The sequence below is a fragment of the Cryptotermes secundus genome, unplaced genomic scaffold (genome assembly GCF_002891405.2).
Source record: "Cryptotermes secundus unplaced genomic scaffold, Csec_1.0 scaffold109, whole genome shotgun sequence".
NCBI lineage: Eukaryota > Metazoa > Arthropoda > Insecta > Blattodea > Kalotermitidae > Cryptotermes > Cryptotermes secundus.
Genome location: NW_019737086.1, coordinates 547,288 through 570,611, shown reverse-complemented (window position 1 = coordinate 570,611; position 23,324 = coordinate 547,288). Strand labels below are relative to the sequence as shown.

The window sequence follows — 23,324 nt, the reverse complement described above, 5'->3', positions numbered from 1 at the left end:
TGAGGAGCTATTTCGAGAATATAGCGGCTCTCGGACTAGAAAACCGAGATTAACGGCCGTGGGGATTCGTTGCACTGACCACGCGACACCCTCTATCCGCAAAAGTTCGCACTGACTTCGCCGATAAGCGGCGGTCGCTCGGTCGGTAGAGTTCGCTTGTGGACTACAGGCTACAGGGTTTGTTTGTTTTGTTGATTGTAAAGTGATTTAATGTTTGCAGATATGGGTCGAGGCACACGACTGAGGAGTGCCCGGAAGCCATCTTCGTGATGTGTCTGCAGAGTATAGTGGGAGTGATGATACAGGCCTTCATGGTGGGGATTGTATTCGCCAAGTTGTCACGTCCCAAAAAACGCACACAGACACTGCTATTCAGTCGCAATGCTGTCATATGTCAACGAGACGGCTATCTTTGTCTCATGTTCCGGGTGGGAGACATGCGCAAGTCTCACATCGTCGAGGCTCATGTCAGAGCCCAGCTTATCAAGAGGAAGGTATGTTATGACGTCATTTCTCGCTCGTGTTTTCGGTTGACAACCTTACCCCCATCTGTGAGCTGATTGTCTAGATAATGTGGGTCCCTCAACGTCTCACAACCCTGTGGGCCTTCATGGCCTGTTACAGGGATAGTTTTACTTAACCTCACCTCCATCTGTGAGCCGATTGTCTAGAAAATGTGGGAGCCTCAACGTCTCAGAATCATATGGGCCTTCACGGCCTGGTATGGGGATAGCTTTACTTTACTTTTTACTTTTATGACCTGTTAAGTTGATAAAGCGCAATGAAATCTGTGTGTGCCACAGGTGACGCAAGAGGGAGAGCTGCTTCCATATTACCAGCACGAACTCACAGTGGGCGGGGACGGCGAAGAGGACAAGATCTTCTTCATCTGGCCCACTACGATAGTACATAAAATCGACCCCTCCTCGCCGCTCTACGTTCTGTCTGCCGCCGAAATGATACGCGAGCGGTTTGAAATTGTCGTCATTCTCGAAGGTGAACACTGACCCAGGATTTTTACCCGGTTTAGAGAGAGTCTAGAAATGTGTAAGCCTTATATTTGCCCCAGGAGTCGGGATAGCTCTCTGTATAGCTATATGCTAGACGGTCGGGATTCGACTCCCGGCAGATTCCCGCATCCACACCGGCTCTGAGACCCACCCAACCTTATATCATATGGGTATCAGAGGCTCCTTCTCCTGGGGTAAAGTGGACTGGGCGTGAAGCTGATCATATAGTGCCGAGGTCAAGAATGATGGAGGAGCTTCACCTCCAATTCCCGATATGTACTTCTGGCGTGTTACGCGGCCCATACACGTACGAGTCTGGTTCGCGAGTCCGGCTTGGCGAGGAGCCGGGCTCGGATTAATTTCATCACACACGCATGAGCGTGGCGATCCGCACACGGACGAGTTTGGCTCATTCGAACCCGAGCCGAGTCGGACTCGCGAACCAGACTCGTACGTGTATGGGCCCCCTTAGTCTACTGGCTAAATACAGCGACAATTTTACCTTTCACCTACAGTTGCGCAGGTGCTTGTGCCTCTTTATGGGGGTGTATAGAAAGCAGAATAAAGCTGTAAATTCATGAAAATTAATTATTGGATATTATATATATATATGATAGTGTTCGCAAAGTATATTTAGAATAATCAAGTCAAGGAGTATTTGGTGGGCAGGGCATGTAGCATGAATGGGGGAGAAGAGGAATGCATAGAGGATATTGGTGGGAAAGCCGGAAGGAAAGAGACCACTGGGAAGACCAAGGCGTAGGTGGGTGAACAATATTAAAATGGACCTTAAGAGATAGGATGGGATGGCATGGATTGTATTGATCTGTCTCAGGAGAGGGACCAGTGGAGGGCTCTTATGAACACGGTAATGAACTTTCGGGTTCCATAAAATGCTGGGAAATTCTTGAGTAGCTGCAGAATTGGCGGCTCCTCCAGAAGGGCTCAGCTCCATGAGTGAGTAAGATATATGACAGTGAACTTACTGACCACCTAAGAGGCTGACAGTTTCTCAAGAAAATTTCGCTTCTGTTAAGTAAGTTACAGAGCCTCAGGAAGTCCAGTAGCCGTTACTTTCAAAAGAAAATATAAATTTAGCTTTAAAGTAATTATTTTTCAGTCAGATATAGAATATAGATATAGACATTATTCTATAGAATAGAATAATGTCACGGTGTGACATTTCTTATGAAGTAAATAATAGAACGCTTATACAATCACAGATATTCTGGACGATTAACAGAACACGAAAACAAGAATCTCTGCCCTTTATTGTATTAATCGTCTACCGAAAAAAATTAAACTAATCTGTATAACAACAACAACAACAACAACAACAACAACAACAACAACAACAACAACAACAACAATGCACGTTGGCCAAATATCTGATTAAATAAGTATACATTTTTATACTAATTTTAAGGCATGTTAATTATTACCCATAAACAACAATTACGATAGTTATTTCTTTCGAAAACAATGTACAGAGTTTAAAATACCTTTCTGTTGGCAGGCGTGATCGAATCCACCGGGATGACGACACAGGCGAGATCGTCTTACCTGCCCAGTGAAGTTTTGTGGGGTCACCGTTTCGAGCCTCTAGTATCGTTTAAGAAGGACACGGGAGAATATGAGGTGGATTATAGCCTCTTCAACAACACGTACGAAGTGGACACACCGCTGTGCAGCGCCAAAGCTCTGGATGACCTCAAGATCGCGCAACAGCAGCAGCAACGGCACAGGAACAACGAACATCAACAGAGGCTAGGTAACTCTGCGCCTGCGCCTCTTATCTCACTTGCTGTTCTCTCTTCTCCTTCCTTGAACATTACATTTTCTTTTTATATTCCCCTCGTGTCCTCACAGCGGTCATTATGAGAACTACTATCACCTGGGCTGAGACGCCGTCACCCAAGTCTCGGAAGAACGCCCTGCTTCCATATTCACACCCTTCTAACCTGAAGATGGAAGTATTAAACCCTCCGAAACGTCAATAACGATGTACCAGTCCATATATTGTCACATCCTGGAAGGTAGTAACCCCTATCCTTCAATCTGTACGTGTTTGGTTTTCAGAATATTTGTTTATCGAATGTGAAACTCGGTAAAGTAAGTAAAGCTATCCCTGTAACAGGAAGTGGAGGCCCAAAGGTTTGTGAGGCGTCGAGGTTCCCACATTTTCTCTAGACAGTCGGCTCACAGATGGCGGTAAGGTTGTCAGCCATACGCGTCGGCCACACTTTACCCCCAGGAAGATTCCTGGTACTCACTTCTGTTAGAGGTTGAGTCGACCCCAGGGCCACAGTGCGGCTGGAAGGATTAGGTCAATTGAAAAATCCACTTTATCGGGATTCGAACTTTACCCCCAGGAAGATTCCTGGTACTCACTTCTGTTAGAGGTTGAGTCGACCCCAGGGCCACAGTGCGGCTGGAAGGATTAGGTCAATTGAAAAATCAACTTTATCGGGATTCGATTCCTGCGACCTTCCGGCTTGTAGCATAGTGCCTCAACCAACTACGCTACCGCGTGCCCACGTGAAACTCGGTGTCTCACCGAAATTGAAGAAAATAGATTGGGGAAATCTCGAAATAGGATTCCAAGAACATCTGATGTGAAAGGAAGGGAGTAGCAAAAGGCTGGCGAAAACTGCATAATGAGCAGATCTGTATCTTTTATCCTTTGTCAAATGTTTAAATTAAGGAAGCTGAGAAGAGCAGGACCTGTAAAACGTATGTTTTTTTTTTCACTGGCTCTACAGCCTACTTGGTCCCAGACCTCTGATTTTTCAGCTCCATGATCATTTTACAGACGGTAGGACTCCTTGGACGAGTGATCAGCTCGTTACAAGGTATCTATCTAAACACAGGACAACACGTCTTGTGCGGGATTCGAACCCACGATCCCGGCTTCCGAGCGAGCGAAGACAGTTCATGCCTTACAGAGCTCGGCTACTGTGACCGGCAAAACATACGTTAGAGATGTGAAATACATTCAAAATAGTAGTTGTGAAACTTGACATTCACTCCCCCATACACCTTCATGGCGTAGTGCTTACTTAGTTAAGTACAGGGACAACTTTACCTTATTATTTCTGAAAATTTGCTTCCCAACTGACCAAGTATCCGACAGTATTCATATAATATTAAGATTCATTCGTAACCGATAGAACAGAAATCCGCGCTTGAATACATTGCCATAGCCTGTTGATGAAGATCTATTTGGGTCTATAGTGTAAGTTTTCCTCCCCTTTGAGTGCAGGTTTAATTAAAGATCATCTATATATGGAAATTTTCCCGCCAGAATTCTACATATTGTGGTATGTAGACCCGTTTCTAGGAAACGACTGCGAAATAAGCAACTATACAAGAGGCAATGCTAAATAACAGCTCTGCAAACAGACATGTTTCCACGGCAACAGAGGAGCAGTGTTTTCTGCGGGGTCCGTCCCGAGATGTTATAAGCAGGACAAGTCAAGAGTCAGTCAGGAGCGAAGATTAGTTGGTGCGGTACTGAGTTAGATAAAACAGGCGAGTCGTTGTGAGCTGTTGCTATGAGAAGACGGTAGCTGAGGCAAGGGCAGTTCGGGGACCCAGAAAGGGAACGTCCGCCATTAGAAGCCGCTACCCAAGAACGGCAAATGGAGACTGCAAGCTGAGAACACTAGTATGTGTGTGATAGTGATTTGTGAAATGTAGTAACGAGTTGTATAAATGTACAATAAATCCTATTACCAATAGAAACCCCGTCTATAGTCATACTCCACCGCGTGACACTATGTTTCCTAAATTCGAGTTATGTATCTAATCCACATAAATGTATAGATTTTTCTATACTCGGAGAGTGAGACCCTATTTAAAAATAATTCCAAAGCGTGAACTGTTTGGCGCCGCTTTGATTCTAGCCTCATAGTATATTAACTCCTGTTCATTACATAATATAATTAGACTGATCAAGTCAAGGAGGATGAGGTGAGAAGGGCATGTAGCACGAATGGTGGCTATGAGGAGTGCATGTAGGATATTGGTGGGAAAGCCAGACGGAAAGAGACCACAGGGAAGACCAAGGCGTAGGTGGGTGGACAATATTAAAATGGGTCTTAGAGAGATAGGATGGGATGGTATGGATTGGATTAATCTGTCTCAGAATAGAGACCAGTGGAGAGCTCTTGTGAACACGGTAATGAACCTTCGGGTTCCATTAAATGCTGGGAAATGCTTGAGTAGCTGAAGATTTGGCTTCTCCTCAAGAAGGGCTCAACTCCATAAGTAAGTAAGTAAGTAAGTAAGTTCCTTATATAAAAGATTGAGGGAACGTTCAACTTGCCCGCATAGTAAGAATGTCAGAGAAGTTGCCAGAATATACGGCGTTAAGCGGACCTCTGTGGAACAATAGATGCTGCATATAAATGCCGGATATGACGTTGCGTATTTATGTGGGCTGGCTTCCTTCCCGCTTCTGACGTTTTGCAATGTATATTATACAGCGTGTTCCGAGAATAAGGGGACAGGTTTCGGGAGGTTCATCAGCAGATGATTTTGTTCGAAATATATGACAGTATATCACCGTGTGTGAGCGTGGGTCGTATAGTCGGTATAGCGACTGCCTGTGGACTGCACGATCGAGGGGTCGGAGTTTTGAGTCCCGGTAGGGTTAGAATTTTCTCTATTCCATATCATCCAGACCGGCTCTAAGGCCCCCCTATCCAATGGGTACCGGGGGTAAAATGGCAGGGGCGTGAAGCTGATCACTCACCTCTAGCTAGTGCCGAGGTCAAGAAAATGTGGATCTATACATCCACTCCCCCATACGCCTTCATGGTGTAGTGCTGAATTAGTTAAGCACAGGGAAAAATTTACCTTTATATTACCGTGTGTCACTCTTCGAACAGTTTCCAAAACGCTGTATTCTTCAGAAAACCGAACGATGAATAAAGTCCTAAAACTCAGTAATTCTGAGTGTCAGAATCTTTTAGAACAGAATTCTGCTTCAAATCCGAGAAAGCTAGGTTTTAATCTCGGTCCGAGGACCGGCTATCTTGACTGACGTTTTCGTGGTTTTCTCCAGTCCCTGTAGGCAAATGTCAGGATCATACGTCAAATTATGTCACAAACGCTTCCTTCAAAAACTTCTCCAACTAATTGTTCATTGATAACTCCTGCGCTGTGCGCTACGTGATATGAGTTGTTGAAAACACCGATAAATAAGTAAATAAATAAATGCCATTGCCACGTGAAACATGTTTTGATTTAAAAATTATAAATCACTCCGTCCAATGTGACCTGTAAATTTTTTACTACATAAAAACTTAACACCCTTACATGTTTCGGTCTCTGTGGACCATCTTCAGAGGGCAAACATCACTACAAATAGGAAACCACTATCACATAATTTGTGTATATATATAATATAAGTGTACGTGTAAGTTTGCGTGTAAACAAATTTTGTGATAGTGGTTTCCTATTTGTAGTGATGTTTGCCCTCTGAAGATGGTCCACAGAGACCGAAACATGTAAGGGTGTTAAGTTTTTATGTAGTAAAAAACTTACAGGTCACATTGGACGGAGTGATTTATAATTTGTAATTGTTATTGTGACGGACCAGAATGAAACAAATCAAACTTTTGATTTAACCTTGCAACAGTACATTTTATATTTATAGTAACTTAACACATACAGAACATTAATTCACGCGTCTGGAGAACACGCGGGGGCTACACGATGGCTTAACTGTCTTTATGAAGTCACGAAAAGGGTCTGGAAAAGAACAGACTTAATGTGCAACGGTGGTTCTGAAACTGTGGAGCGCGCCTCGCAAATGGAACAGAGAGACACCCAGTCTCTTTCAATTGAGACCTTATGCAATTGGGTTAATCGAGCGAGTATTTATTTCCAAATCAACATTTTTAGTCCTTTTGTCATGACAATAAAACTATTTAAAAGTCGGCTTTTGCGAAGACTGACAAAGTGCTTCGCTTGACAGCTCAACAGATGGCAGCAGCATGTACCTATATAAATGAGTGATGCAAATTACGTGTTCTATCATACGAACTGTGTGGGAAGGCGTGGAGCCATTATGTATGATATTGCATTCAGTACTGTAATGAAAAACTTTTTCGTTTTTGAAATATCACCAAGTAATGTATTGATTTTATGATAAATACAGTATTACGTGGAATAAAACTTTTAAACGCTGCTGATCGGCTGTCATTTTGAAGAACGCCGTGTTCATGTTGACGGAATTATATTTAAACTTTACTCATAAATATTTTAATTATATGTTGAAGTGTTCTGAAAGAGTTTCGCGAATAAAATTTGAGTCACATTGGGTTGAAACAGTTTGGATATGCAAATAAAAATTTCATTCGGCATTCTGGTGGGGAAAATTCTTGAAAAACTGAAGAGAAGGAAAACAAGGATATCTTAAGGATGGATTTTAGAGAAGTATATTGTAAGAATATGAGATGGGTGGACCTTGCTCAATATCAAGTGCGGCGCCAGGATTTGTTATTAGCTATGCTGAACCGTGTCCTATATAAAAGAGTTTTCAAGGTTTCTACTAATATTCTTCCCTGTAAACGCGTTCCTGCGTCACGTTTGTGATATTTGTATTATCTCTACGGAAATTATTACCATTAACACATAACAAGTATCTGCTTTCAACCATTCTCTCTCGGTCTTGATTCTGTCGGACTTCTCTTTTACCATATATTACATAAAATTAAAAAGCAGCGAGGCTAAAGCACCGCCTACATTTGATGATTATATACCTACCCAGCGCTTTATTTCCCAAAAGTATTTTTACAGAATTCCTACAGAATTTCTAAACAATAAAAAAACTCGCTCTGAAGCCGGGATCATGGGTTCGAATGGGCACGGATATTTAGTGTTTGTGTTGAGGTAGAAGCTTTGCGACGAGTGATCACCCTCCCAAGGAGTCCTATCGAATGTCTAGTAAACAGAAGTGAAACGGAGAGTTTCATGGAGGTAGGCCAAGGCCCAAATTGGATCTGCAGCGTTAAAGGGGGGGAAAACAAAAGAACTAGGCGTAGTCCACAGAATGTAAGCACGTTTGTGACAGCATTTAGAAACTTACTGAGTGCTAGGCGTGAAGGGGAGACATTTACAATTGTGCTGCGTTTATCTAATTGCAGAACTGTCAAGGACCATAAATTCATTCTTTTTTTAGGGAGAGAAAAGTCGAACGGGAATTCTCGGTATAGGATTTACTGAAGTAATCCAAGACGACAGCTCTTGAGGTTACTCATAAGAGGTTTGAATATGAAAACCCGCTTAGGTTTTGACACTCACTGCAAATTAATTTTCACTTTTCCTTGGAATACACATTCTTTTTCACAATGAATGAAATGTACTTATTAAGGCCTACAGATGCAGTGTTGCCTTTTATGCATTTCCAAGTTAAAAGGTTAGTAAATTAACGATGAATTAAGATACTCTCCCTCTTGGTTTCCTTTCAGATACCAGGGACTTAGATGCAAGTATGGTCGCCTCTATGGTCTAGTGGTCAGAGTTCCTGGCTACAGATTCTGAAGTCCCGGGTTCGATTCCCGGCGCTACCAGATTTTCTGAGATGTAGTGGGTCCGGAACGGGGTCCACTCAGGCTCGTGATGATAATTGATGAGCTTTTTCAAGGATATAGAGGCTCCGGTCTAGAAAACCGAAATTAACGGCCGTGGGGATTCGTTGCGCTGACCACGCGACACCCTCTATCCGCTAAAGTTGGTACTAACTTCTGCCGACAAGCGGCGGTCGCTCGGTCGGTATAGTTCGCTTGCGGACACAAGCCACAGAGTTTGTTTTGTTTGGTTGCAAGCGTACGGTTTTGGATGAAATGTAGTGTTTTACGTGCAAGTGTACTGTTTTACATGCAAGTGTATGGTTTTTCAGAGCGGCTGATGTCTCCCACAATGTACCCGGCGTTACATGCACCACCTTCAGACACGCTGGATCTAGGCAGCACGGATTCGAACAGCGCATCCATAGAAGAGCCTTCAGTGGTGACCGTAACTTCGCCAATAGATGTGCCAGGCCCTGAGTCTACCATCTAGCGCCCAGGTAGGCATGACCGTAGTAACTTAGCGGAGAAACCGTCTAGGTCAACGATGTGTTATCTGGAATAGAAACATGTTAGTACGACAACTGAGCCGGTCACGGTGACCGAGCGGTCTAAGGCATGTACTGTCTTCGCTCGCTCGGAAGCCGGGATCGTGGGTTCGGATCTGTTTCCTGTGAGGTACGAACTGAATTCTTATATATTATTCTTATACACTGCCGGTCACAGTAGCCGAGCGGTCTAAGGCATGAACTGTCTTCGCTGGGTTCGAATCCCACTCAGGGCATGGATGTTTAGTTTGTGTGTGTGCGTTTTTCTGTGTTTGTGTACAGGTAGAGGCCTTCGACGAGCTGATCACCCCCCCCCAAGGAGTCCTACCGAATATGTAAGATCTAGAAAAAAAACGAAGTAGGTAGTAGGCCTAGGCCCATTGGGGCTGTAGTGCCAAGAAAAAGAAAAAAGACAACTGAACGTAGCCTATGTCGTGATGGTCGCATTGCTACTAGCATTTTTTTGTGCATTTTTATCCAAAGTGAATAAAATGAAGGCACACAATTGAGCTTGTGTCCTTCCTTCTGGTCACATGTTTTTCCTCTGAAGTCGCTGAATATATTTCGATGAAATTTAGTAGCTGGGCCATGGTGCGGCTTGTAGTAACCCTAATAACATCATGGCGGCTACGCGAACTTCAGATACAAATATCGCTTCATGTTTCGTTAGGAACTTTCGCGCGGTAATTGGTCTTCGAAAAATTACGTGGTTAATGCTAAGGCAGTCGTTTTTAGAATTCAAAACACGAATGGCTTCAGCGAGAAATATAAATTTGGCTTTTTGTTTCATGATAATAGCATACGAAAAAACTGAAGATATGCGTTGAAATTCTGGTATGCAGATCATAATCAAAAACAAAGAAAACAAACTCTGTGGCTTGAGTCCGCAAGCGAACTATATGCGACCGAGCGACCGCCACTTGTCGGCGAAGTTAGTGGCGACTTAAGCGGATAGAGGATGTCGCGTGGTCAGCGCAACGGATCTCCACGGCCATTAATTTCGGTTTTCTAGACCGGAACAGACTGTTACCCTGGATATGAAAGGCAGAAATCTTCAAGGAGGTGATTCCAGTCTTAGCTACGTAACGGGGATAAAAGGAGGCCAGTTGGGAAGCCGTCATTTCAGAAGCAGTGTAGAAGAAGAAGAAGGAAAGAGGAAGAAGAAGTGAGTCGGCAGTGACTTAGCGTTCTCTCGAGAGCCACGCAGAGCTAAGCAGGGAGGAATTCGTTATCCAGAAGGAGTTAAATGTGTGAACTCTTATAATCGAGTGTAATTGTAATAGTGACGTCAAATAAATCCAGTCACCAAATCTATAATCCACAATTATTAGTCACGTTACTCAGGATACACGTGACAATATCGAAGATGACAGTAGTAAATTTCTTAAAATCATACAAATTGAAAGACAGCTCTTACTTTTCGATTCACCCTGTAGTTGAACCACAACAGGAGTGTCTCCTGGCAAGAGACTCGTGTTTCTGCTTGCCAGATTGCCCATAATGAGGATGTGAGGGGGGGATATACAATTTTATATCTTGAAGCTCAGCAACGGCCTTCAGGAACAAACCGGTACTTCGACGTTAGCCTACGAAATCTCTCGCCTTCCATGTAGCTAATTCAGTACTTCGGTAGAGTTTATTTAGGAATGGGTACTTTCGTTAGTTGAGACGTAGCTCTGTAATTACAAAAAGAAAAGCAGTTAACATGCGACTTTTGTTATTATTTCTTCTGGTACCATTTGTCACCAAGTTTCTTCGTGGAATTTTGCTTCCTGCTTCACCACTGTCTTTCCATCATATCATCTTGTTTTTTGTTGATATATTTTTTAAGATGCAACTAATATAAGTAATTTTTGCCAATGATTTGGAAAGTAAAACAATATTCAGTTATGACAAATAACTCCGACACAAACGAAAGACACTTAATTAGTTTGAGGAGAAAGTTATTGGAAGAATTTATGACGTCGAATTTCCTTTAAATGTGTCAATATACAAGATAAAAACATTTTATGACAACTTATGTCAGTTTCTGTATATAATACCCTCTAGCAGATACAGCATCGAAATACTGGATACTTGAGACACTGTTCATTGTTAATACGTATATTAGATTTTGACCCTGAGGATGGAGGCATTATGGTCCTACGAAACGTCGGTTTATTTCTATTGGGCTCCACGCTATTCTATCTCAGAAGACATCGTCACCACTGTGGAACCTCAAACCCAACATCCTGAACACGAGTATGTTCGTATATTGTTTATTGGGATGAGAGAATAAGCTTCACAACCATACGCAACAAGAGATCACTTTGGAGACCTAGACGTAGATGGTAGGTCACTTTTAAAGTGGTTATTTAAGAAATATGGCTCAGAGGTTTGAAGTGAATAATTCTAGCTAATCAGAATCTAGTCCTTGGTGAGCTATTTTTGAGTATTAAATTGAACCTTCTCTGGAGACGGTATAGCGACTGGTTACGGGCTGGACGATCGAGGGGTCGGAGTTCGAGTTCCAGTAGAGTCAAGAATTTTCACTTCTCCAATCATCCAGACCAGCTCTGGGATCCACCCAACCACCTATAAAATGGGTACAGGGGGTTCTTTCCCGGGGGTAAAGCGGCCAGGGCGTGAAGCTGACCACTCACCTCCAACCAGTGCCGAGGTCAAGAAAATGTGGCTCCTTCATACGCCTTCATGGCGTAGTGCTTAATTAGTTAAGCACAGGGACAACTTTACCTTCTTATCTTTATGGTTTTAGAAATGGCGTGACCAGCTGAGCGACTATCGGTGTTTGTTATATTTATGAGTGTACGAACATTACAAGGGAATTGATGAAGTTTGATATGAGTTCTTATACTAAGAATGTGATTTCCTAATTTATTGGTCCCTTTCCTTGGCAGATGTTTTTAAAACGCGGAAAACAGTTCGTATTAATAAATGGGACGAAAATATCCTTTAGAGTTTTATATAGTGTTTTTTTTATTTTTTGTTTATGATTTAATTAATTAATTCGCTTAGTGGGGGGTGGAGTCCAGCTGGGTCCACTCGGCACGGCAGCCACTGATTGGCCTATTGTACCTACCCCGGGTTATTATGATGATGGAGAATTTGGCGGAATGAAGATTGGCAGGGGAAACCGAAGTACTCGGAGAAAACCCGCCCCAGCGCCACTTTGTCCATCACAAATCCCACTTGAACAGACCCGGGATCGAACCCGGGCCGCTGTTGTGGAAAGCCAGCGACTAACCGCTTGATCTATGCCGCGGCCTTTTTGTTTATGATTAAAATAATTCTAATGAAATTATTTACAGTTTAACTGGGTGACTGGATTAACTGAACGATTTCCTATCCTTCGTTACCTATAAAAAATTTAACCAACTTTACATGGTCCTTTTTCTCAAGATCTTTTTTCGTATTTTGGGGAGTGGGGGGTGGAAAGGCCGCCTCTGTAGTCTAGTGGTCAGAGCTCCTGGCTACAGATCCAGAGGTCCCGGGTTCGATTCCTAGCGCTACCAGATTTTCCGGGAAGTAGTGGGTCTGGAACGGGGTCCACTCAGCCTCGTGAGGATAATTGAAGAGCTATTTCAAGCAAATACCGGCTCCGGTCTAGAAAACCGAGATTAACGGCCGTGAATATCTATTGCGCTGACCACGTGACGCTTCCGCTTGAATGTGTTTACCGAGTTGTTGCTTAGCAATGGATGTATAAGTCACAATATATTTACGTTTCAGACGACTCACAGAGCAAACAGCTATTATTTGCTTAAACTGCCTTATCCAGTTGGTTTTATAAAGGCGATGCATTGTGTTTCCTGAGAGATATGAACTGAATTTTTAGGTAATACTTCGAAGAGATAATGTAAAATTCTAAGTGCTTGTCAAGCATGGGTATGCTGACAAGGCCTACTAAGTGTATCGAAATTTATCGAAATTCTGACATCATGTGACCACCTCCATTCTATATGTTAGATTTTGAAAGACATACTTCTTGGGGTAATTTTGAATCCGTTGGATTATTTACATATGACAGCGACAAACACAAACTTGCGGTAATTTAATGAACTGTTGTGAGGTACGCACCAGAAGAGGACAAATCAGCTTCATGAATCGCGGGTGACAGAAGTGTAGGGGGGAGGGGGGTTTCTGATTAACACTCGGCCAGAGCAAATTGCATGATGAGTACATACATCCTACTTGAAGGGCTGGCGCTGCTCCACAGAGCCGTTAAATTACATAGGCCTGCCATCCTAATTCTTTGGCCGTCCTGACCTTCACGGCTAAGCAGGAATACCAGTTTATGTACGCTCAATTAAGTTCCTACTTCAGAATGAAGCCACTCTTGTCACGTCTTCCACATACCTTCAATTATCCAAATAGCCAGACAGAAGAACTGCTATTAGTGGAGTCTTTATTTCATTTCTGTTTAATTTCCTTACATTTCTTCATTCTTCTGGGATGCAGCGTCGTGTAGGTGGTTGCAGCCCACCTGCTCACGCTGGTTCGTCGCTAGCGGATTTTTCTTCCCTTAAAATGGTGATACGTTCCTCCGAAACGTCGGTTCACACAAAATCTACACGGTGCCACTTCCCAGAAGATGGAATTATTCATAGTCACCGCCGTGAAAACCTAAAATCTTACCTACTCATTTTGTTTTTGATTCCTTTCGGGGTGTTTGGATAGGTCAGTCGGGACTGAGGGCCGGTGTTCTATTCCCATCAAGGGCAAGAGATTTTTCTGTACTCTACAGCGTCTAGAGCGGCTCTAGGGCCTACCCAGCCTCCTTAACCAATGGATACCGGGGGCTGTTTCCTCGGGGATAAAGCAGCCTGGGCGTGAAGCTAAACACTCACTTCCATCTAGCGCTTAGTTCAAGAATGATGAAGCTATGCCTCCATTCCCCATACGCCTTCATGGCGCAGTAATTAACTTCTTAATCAATTCAGTACAGGTGCTTTTTTATTTTTTTACCTTCTCACTTTCTTCTTATCTCTCTTCCTTCCTTCCATTATGCCTTTCTTTCATCTTCATTTCCTTCTCACTGGACCGTTTTATACACCACTTGCCCTGAACCTTCTGCATCTTGCGTCCCAACGGTCATTTCATTAAAAGTCCAGAGTCCCATCACAGTAAGAACAAAAGCTTATCTCTCTCCAAGAAGTGCATTTTATAAATATGTACAAAATTACCGCCTCTGTGGTCTAGTGGTCAGAGTTCCTGGTTACAGATCCTGAGGTCCGCGTTCGATTCCCGGCACTACCAGATTTTCTGAGAAGTAGTGTGTCTGGAACGGAGTCCACTCAGCCTCGTAAGGTTAATTGAGCAGCTATTTCAATGAAATAGCGGCTTGGATCTAGAAAATCAAGATTAACGGCCGTGGGGATTCATTGCACTGACCACGTGACGCCCTCTATCCGCTAAATTTGGCATTAATTTCCGACAAGCGGTGGTCGTTAGGTCGGTATAGTTCGCTTGCGGACTAAAACCACCTCGCATCTCACTTGGCCGACCATTAAGTCCCACCGCTTGATACACACCTCTATAGACCACAGTTTTAGCGTTTATTTTGACGTCATTACGTGAGACTGTCCCCCCCCCATTAACTGTGATACTTATGTCAGTCTCTTTGTAATGTCAGAGATCTATATGCTGCCGTGGAACCTCGGGCCTATCCCCATCTTAAAAACACACTCCTGCCAGTAGTCTTACATTTACACTTGTTGCTGGAAACAGGGAAAACTGTAACAATTCCAGCTTTGATATTAATCAGGTTGAACTTCGGCTTCGATTTTGAGAACACCCTGGTTCAAAAATTTGGCGGAGACCGGGCATCCTGACCGACGTTTCTCGTATTTCTCTTCCGACCCTCCGTGTAAAGGTAAAGCTGTCCCTGTGCTTAACTAATTACTCGTAAGCACTACATCATGAAGGTGTATGGGGGAGTGGATGTATAGATCCACGTGTTTTTGACCTCGGCGCTAGCTGGAGGTGAGTGGTCAGCTTCACGCCCCGGGGAAATAGCCCCCGTACCCACTGGATTATTTCCATGTAAATGCTGAAACATTATCTGAAATTAATGTGCGACCACCACTGTCACATTATTTTGAATTAATTATTCACAAAATCGTCGTATCAATAGACCACGCATGTCCAACACGTCGATCGCGCGACGATTTTTGGTCAATCTCATAGGCCCATAAGGAAATTATACGTGAAAAGCATGTAAATTCACTTGTAATATAACATGATTATATTCAGATTTTGAAGGGAAAATACGTATTAAACTAGTCTGTACTTTCAATGTATGTTGCTTTTACAAAAACATTATGTGTCGTGTTATTTTTACCAATGTTTTTGCTTAAAGCGAGGTACGACGATAGGAGGGAGTGGTAGATCACTGGCAGTTTTGACACTAAAAGTCAATCACATCCTGTTTGAAGTTGGACATGCCTGCAATAGACTATAATCTCAATTAGTGGAAGTGTCATTAAAGAGATAAATGAAGACACGCTAAGCCTATACATATCAAAAGGCAGACCGTGATTGTTCCTTCGTAAATGCTTTTGTAAAAAGCTAACCATGACAAGCCACCATCACCTAAACATGGACATTTTTTTTTTCCTTCTGGTTTTACCGACCTAATGGATACGGAATTTTGGCTTGGGGACTTAAAAGAGTTGCTGAACTGGAACGATGATCCTCAATTTCACATTCGAGAGATCCTGCTTGAGTTTTACGGCAACCAATCACCTTGTCATCTGGGAATGAGACTGCTGTTAGTTCCACATAACGTCATGAAAACTGTACACAGGTTTGGGCATTTCCTTTCCGAACCTAACGCCAACACTGAGGTTAACTAACAACTTATGGTAAGGTAAGGTAAAGTTGTCCCTGTGCTTAACTTATTAAGCATTTCGCCATGAAGAGGTATGGGGGAGTGGATGTATAGATCAATATTTTCTTGATCTCGGAACTAGCTGAAGGTGACTGGTCAGCTTCATGCTCCAGCCGCCTTACCCTGGGGAAAGAGACCACGGTACCAATTCGATAGAAGGTTGGTTGAACTCCAGAGCTGGTCTGGACGACTGGAGAAGTGAAAATTCTTGAAACTACCGGGACTCGAAATTCAACCCCTCGGTAGTCCAGCCCATAGCCAGTCGCTATACTGACTACGCTATCAACAACTTCGTCCTACGTTTAGAAGATTCAGCATGTTATGTTATCAGACTGAGGACAATTTCAGTTTTCATTCACATGTATTTATAATGCACTATCACTACGTATAATTTGTGCATACCAGTAGTAAGAATATTGGATGATAAACAGTGGAAAGTATTATGGAAACACATCATAATTTACATTTCAATATTTAGTCATATATCAGACGGAGAGTTCAATATCTGTTCACCCCATTCCGAAACTTCGTTCAATGTGAAGTTATATTTGCATATGGCGCATAAAATTTATAAGTTAACAGATTTGGGCTTCACTCCTATTCCAAAAAGTAAAAGTAAAGCTATCCCTGTACCAGGCCGTGGAGGCCCATAGGGTTGTTAGACGTCGAGGCTCCCACATTATCTAGACAATCGGCTCATAGATGGCGGTAAGGTTGTCAGCCTTACGCACCGGCCGCGCTTTACCCTCAAGAACATTCCAAGAATACTCCAAGAATATTCCTGGTACTAATTTCTGTTAGAGGCCTAGTGCGGCTGGAAGGATTAGGTCAATTGAAAAAAAAATCCAATGACCTCATCAGGACTTGAATCCGCGACCTTCCGGCTTGTAACATAGTGCCTCAACCAACTACGCTACCGCGTGCCCCTCTTGTAGCATGGTGCCTCAACCAACTACGTTACCGCGTGCCCCTCTTGTAGCATGGTGCCTCAACCAACTAAGCTACCGCGTACTCCTCTTGTAGCATAGTGCCTCAACCAACTACTGTACCGCGTGCCCCTCTTGTAGCATAGGGCCACAAACAACTACGCTACCGCGTGCCCCTTAATTCTATTTCTATTTTGCATAATTTGTTCCGAGGACCTTATTCTGTGGTTGCGCAAATTACGGCGGTAACTGTATAAATCATGATCAAGTCAAGGAGGATGAGGTGGGCAGGGCATATAGTACGAATTGGGGAGAAGAGGAATGCATATAGGATATTGTTGGGAAAGCCAGACGGAGAGAGACCACTGGGAAGACCAAGGCGTAGATGGGCGGACAGTATTAAAATGGATCTTAGAGAGATAGAATGGGATGGTATGGATTGGATTGATCTGGTTCTGGATAGGTACCAGTAGAGGGTTCTTGTGAACACGGTAATGAACCTTCGGGTTCCATAAAATGCTGGGAAATTCTTGAGTAGCTGCAGAATTGGCGGCTCCTCAAGAAGGGCTCAGCTCCATGAGTAAGTAAGTAAGTCATATATTAGACGGAGAATTTTGCATAGAGCGCTGTAGTGAAGTGAAGGCACTATCTGTTCACCCGATTCGAAACTTCGGTCGTCTGAAATTAAATTCGCATATGCTGTATAAAATTTATAAGTTGGCAAATTTGGGCTTTAATTCTATTTTTGTTTTATATAATTTTTTCCGAGGGCCCATATTCTTTTGCTGCGCAAATTATGGCGGTAACTGTATGAATTACTTTGTTCGCAGGAAGAGAGAGAGAGATGTTGGTCTTGACAGGCAGTGAAGCAGAAGAAGAATATAAATCCGTCCATTGAACAGACACAACCAATGTAACTATAAGTAGTTGCTATCATGCTCAGTAACATAATGTGAATAAGTGTGCTTCTGGTATTGTGTTCTCCGTGGTGGTCGAGGCAAATCCAGCACAGTAACGGTGCATCTGCTATTACTCGTATGTGACCACAAGCGTAACACGTTGCAACAGACTGATACATTTCTGTTGGGCTCGTCTAACTCCTGAGACACTTGGAAAACAGTAAGAGTTGATATCTGCGCGTGTCATTTTGGCTACAACGCTTTATCACGTTGGTATCAAAATGACCCAGACTGTTCATATATTTGATTACATAAAGGCTATTTATGGACGATTTGAAAGAAACGATAGACAACTAATAGTGTTGCACTTTGCATTATGCTTCCTGAATAGAGAAATAAAATTTCCCAACTAAAGATAATTACTATGAATTTTCGTACGGTGACAAGTTATCTGTGTGCAATTGTAGAACAAGATATGATTTTGTGAATATCGTCTTAGTATGTTCTAAGAAGTTTCAACATCCTTACTTTGAAAAGACTGGATTTGTATTCGAAATAACTATCCATTGATCTGCTAGACTCAACTTATACGTGAGATATTTGGAAATCAGTGTGAATGTGTTCATATATGTTTATTTAAGACTTACTTTTCACGTCAGTGTTTCTAGAATATTTCACTTTTGCTCAAGAATTACTTATGGATTCCACTTAACCATTGTTATGACAAATTCATATACGATATCACATTGGTACATCTGAAGTTGAAGAGGTTATATTTCAACAGGAAGTCGCATGGAAGTCAGTGCACATAGATGGATAGTACAGCCTGTCGCAGCTTCTTTCCTACAAATATTTTTAAGCGTACGACTGTCAACACTGCTTGAAATAAATACCCATCATCACACTTGCAGAACGTTCCATTTTCACGTATAAGAAACTTCCTCGTGTGTGTATTAATTTCATCTGGAACACGCTTTGTAAGTGGAGACTAAACATGTGCTTGGAATACTACAGGATTTTCAACAAAGTCAGTGACAGTGAAATAAGTGGCAGACAGCACAACGATGGAACACAAAATTCTATTTCGTTTCACATGTAAATGGGCCTAAAAACAAACAAAACTTCTAACAAAAAGAAATAATTCATTCGTTACGAAATAAGAGAATTAAAAAAAATTAATACGTTAATAGAAATATTACTTCTCTCCTAGAACATATTTAAATATGAAATTATTTAAGAATAAAATGTTATGAAATTATAATTTAAAAGAAAATGCATTCTTTGATATGCAGGCGAATTAGATGAAGGGGGCTTTCCCTGAAGCGTGTAACAGAACCAGTCTCAGGCTGAAAAGTGACAAGAAATAATACACAGTGCTGTGATATGTACTACAATTTCTAGAACATTCCAGTTGATTACACAAGATTCGCATTCTGATTACATACTTCACTTTTATTTTTGTATTGTTTCCAACAACCACTGATGGAAAAAAGTTTTGGACGTTACATATTTACTACTACCGCCACCAAAGTCAGCAAAGGAAGGTTTACTTAAAAAATTCTGGTTGGGAAAATCTAACACATCTACATGTTATTGTCGTAAACTAAGATTGTGTCTGGGAGCACCGGAAATGAATTCGAGATCACTAAAATATTTTATACCGTCCGTCTATAAAGTATTATAAAACAGCACTGAATTAAACATTTTACTTTCTTGTGTGTCATTTTTATCCTACAATGCAACATTCATAATTGCCATACGAAGTTTCCGCCGCCCTCATAAAATCGTGATGCCAGAACTGAATGAGTGACCTCCTCCCACTAACTCAGCGTACCGTGACTTTCGCCGTACCAACACATCCACTCGTCAACTCGCTACAGTGAGTCGTGCACCAACAGGGTACATGCAACCGCACGATAAGTCTGTGTAAGGACTAAATTAAAATGTACTCCCTTCAGGACTAAATTAAGTCTTTGAGTGAATTTCAAGAGTAAGAAGTTGAAGAAATATATACACCAACTGTTTTAGCGTTTCAGTTTTACTGAGTAAACCATTCAGAACTGAACAGGAAACAACAATTGAGCGATTCCTTACACAACAAATCAATAAATTCCATTCAATCAGATTCTTATCAGAGGCTGAAGACAAAAACAACCTGCATATCAACGTGTAAGAAAGAAGTGTGTGCTTATTACACCTGTAGATCGTCAATGTTGCCAACGTCGACATAACAAAGTTACAGCTATGAAGGCTTTCCACAAGATTGTTGAAGATGAAGATGAGGATATACACGGAGCATCCCGAGCTCCAACGGCAGTTCCCGAAGATGATGAAGTGGATGATGAAGTTTCGTCTTACAGCTGTGACAATCTGAGTAAAGGTGTGCCCCAATCTTCGGGTGTCATGGTAGCTGGTGCTGAGGCTACTGGACCTTTGCTGGGGGTTGTAGGTGCTGGTGGAGGAAGGGATGGTACCAAGCCGACTTGCACTCTCGTCCGAGTGTCCACATATGCAAGCTCTCTCAACCAACCGATGTACAGGTAAGGGTTACATTTTTATTAAATTCTTACCCCAAAGCGTGGTTAATGCAGGTCAACATGAAGTCAAAACAATTTTTTTTTTTCAATTATGTAAGTCCAAAATATTTCAGCTGTCATTTTATATGGGTGAGGCACGCGGTAGCGTAGTTGGTTGAGGCAGTATACTAAAAGTTGGAAGGTCGTGGGATCGAATCCCTATGAGGTGGAATTTTTCAATTTACCTAACCCTTCCAGCTGCACTATGGCCCTGGGGTCGACTCAGCCTCTAACAGAAATGAGTACCAGGAATCTTCCTGGGGGTAAAGGGCGGCCGGCGCATAAGGCTGACAACCTCACCGCCATCTGTGAGCCGAATGTCTAGAAAATATGGGAGCCTCGACATCTCATAAACCCATGGGCCTCCACGGCCTGTTACATGGCTTTACTTACTTTCTTATATGGGTGTGAAACTTGGTCTCTCAAACTAGAGAAAGAAGACAGATGGAGAAAAAAAATAATGAGGCGAATATTCGGGTATAAGAAAGAGGACGCACCAGGGTAGTTGAAATAATTACATAATAGCGAGCTTTATATTCTGTTTTTTTCATCTAATTAGGATAAATAAATCAACTCGCATGGAATGACCGTTATTTGTAACACTCATGGGTGAAGGTTCATTTCCATACAAAATTTGAGTCAGAAAACTGAAGAGAAGCGAATTCTTGATAATATTTCTAGGCATAATCTAAACAAGACCGTTTGATACTGTGTGTTATCTATATGTCTTTGCTGTACCGTCCTCATGTACTTATACAGGCAAGAGCTGTGTTAAAAAACGTCATCTGAAGGATACACATGTAACTTAATTCAGTGTTTAAAGGAGAAGTGAGGAAATGAAAGATTATGAAAGATGAAGATACTAAAGAAATTATCTGTCGATAAATTCCAATGTTCTCTCCCACTGGTAGGGAAATAATAATAAAACTCGTGTTAGAGAAACTGGACATGAGCGTATGGACTGGATTCAAATGGTTCAGGGTTGGAAACAATAACGGTTTTTATACGAAGATGAAACTTCAAATTCCGAAAAATAATATAAGCTCAACGGTTAACGAGGATCTGCGCTGTAGGATGAGTTAGTGTTTATCAGCATGGCTTATTTGATATTATTTAACCCTTTAGAGACTGAATCTCTTCTAAATAATATATAAGAATTCAGTTCGTACCTCACAGGAAACATGTTACATCTCCGCTACAAAGCATAACCGGTTAATGCCATTCAAACTATGCACAAAAAAAAATTGTAGAAACACATATGTAAACTTTTTCTTAAAATAAAGCAACAGCCTAGGGACTAATGTTAGGGTTCACGTATTTAAGCCGGACTGCTGGCTAGAAATCAGTTTGCATCCGGAAGGTCCTGAGACCGGCCAACTCGATCAAGGTTCTCCGTGGTTTTCCTCGATCCTAGAGCAAATGCTCAGTTGATACCCAAATTCCACGTTGCACTGCACGCTTCACATGCAGCCCTCCCATTTGTAACATCAAAATTTCGCCCTATATAGCACTTCCAACGTTAGCTAAAATGTTACTATAATGCACCTCTTCCAGCGCCATAAAAATGAACAAAATAAATACATAGAAAGAAATAAAAAAACCCGATCATATGTTCTACCTATACCAGAAGGACAGGCGGACACTGTCTGGGAACCTTCAAAACCCGAGATATAATTTCTTACCCCCCCCCAATGTAGTATCTCTCACTACCACCCTGCTTCTTCCCTCTCTATCTCTGTTTAGGAAAGTAAATCGCTGTTTATTGTGAGAACCGTATGGAACACACAGAACACTCTGTGGGCAGAATGCGGAGACTTACTGTGTCAAAGCGGACGGTACATATAGTGCTAATGCACTAGTTTGCCCGCGATGAATAATAATAGAGACCTATTTTACGTGTGGCAGACTGAATTCCTTTTACACATTCTACATTCTCCTGGAAATCAGTGTATTATTATTGACTGTAGACCGATAGGACTGGGAATTACGTGATCTTCTGAGATATTAAAGAGAACTTCATGATGAAGTGAGTGTACTATAATAAAATATATTTCATTTACATTTTTTCTTACTCTACTCTTATATTTCTCTATTTATTATCAGTTTATTTAATGGCGCTGTAAATAACTCAGATTATATAGCCTCGAGTAATAAATTGTAAAGGATGCATAAATAAGCGATCTTTATGTATTTCAAGGTACTATCCCGGAAATTTCCTGCAGGGACTGAGGAAATCCACGAAGAATCATAGGTTGGCCGGTATTGAGATTGAGACTCGAACCGTATACCTTCTGAGTGCAAGTTAGAAGCGTTACGGGTTTAGCTAACTTATATTGTGCTGCTGCTACTGGACGGTTCCTTGGTTAAGGAATTTGTAAGTTGCCCATACTGAGATTATCTTGATCTGTAAGGACTCGCTAGGAAGCATTTATGGAGTACATCTTCTCATTAGCTATGGAGTGACACTATTCGGTTTAGATTTATTCCTGGCAGTCTTGACTGTTTAGCATGTAAGAATCTGATTTCTGACATTAAATTCCAGCATCCTGTTGTACTGCGTGGATCTGACTTTGCGTTCCACTTTTTTTATACCATCTATATGCAACCGACGTTACACATAGACGACAAAAAGGTGGAACGCAAAATCAGATCTGCTTCCCGAGGCTATAATGATTTCACAGTGAATATTTTTTTTCCCTTGGCATTACAGCCCCAGTGGGCCTAGGCCTACTTCCATGAACTTCTCCGTTCACTTCGGTTTTTCTAGATCTTACACATACGGTAGGACTCCTTGGGCGGGTGATCAGCTCGTCGCAAGGCCTCTACCTGTACACAAACACAGAAAAACGCACACATACAAACTAAACATCCATGCCCTGAGTGGGATTCGAACCCACGA

General features: G+C 42.1%; 2 protein-coding genes across 6 annotated transcripts in view; both read left to right on the top strand.

Annotated features, from left to right (window-relative positions):
• Positions 1 to 18,753, top strand: part of LOC111870019 (G protein-activated inward rectifier potassium channel 3) — a 132,576-nt gene extending 113,823 nt beyond the window's left edge. Inside the window, exons 4-9 of one of the 3 annotated variants that reach the window (XM_033753651.1) lie at positions 221 to 494; positions 804 to 996; positions 2,527 to 2,781; positions 8,920 to 9,087; positions 13,268 to 13,271; positions 17,787 to 18,753. In XM_033753651.1, the coding sequence (XP_033609542.1) occupies positions 221 to 494; positions 804 to 996; positions 2,527 to 2,781; positions 8,920 to 9,080 (883 nt within the window). In that variant the 3' untranslated portion in view covers positions 9,081 to 9,087; positions 13,268 to 13,271; positions 17,787 to 18,753. Of the gene's footprint in view, positions 1 to 220; positions 495 to 803; positions 997 to 2,526; positions 2,782 to 8,919; positions 9,092 to 13,267; positions 13,272 to 17,780 lie in introns of all 3 variants that reach the window. The other 2 variants (XM_033753650.1, XM_023861948.2) reach the window with 2 other exon arrangements.
• A 105-nt stretch (positions 18,754 to 18,858) lies between these two features.
• Positions 18,859 to 23,324, top strand: part of LOC111870020 (G protein-activated inward rectifier potassium channel 3) — a 47,119-nt gene continuing 42,653 nt past the window's right edge. For 2 of the 3 annotated variants that reach the window (XM_023861949.2, XM_023861954.2), the window contains exon 1: positions 18,859 to 20,389. In XM_023861949.2, the coding sequence (XP_023717717.1) occupies positions 20,094 to 20,389 (296 nt within the window). In that variant the 5' untranslated portion in view covers positions 18,859 to 20,093. The remainder of the gene's footprint in view (positions 20,390 to 23,324) is intronic. The other variant, XM_023861950.2, reaches the window with a different exon arrangement.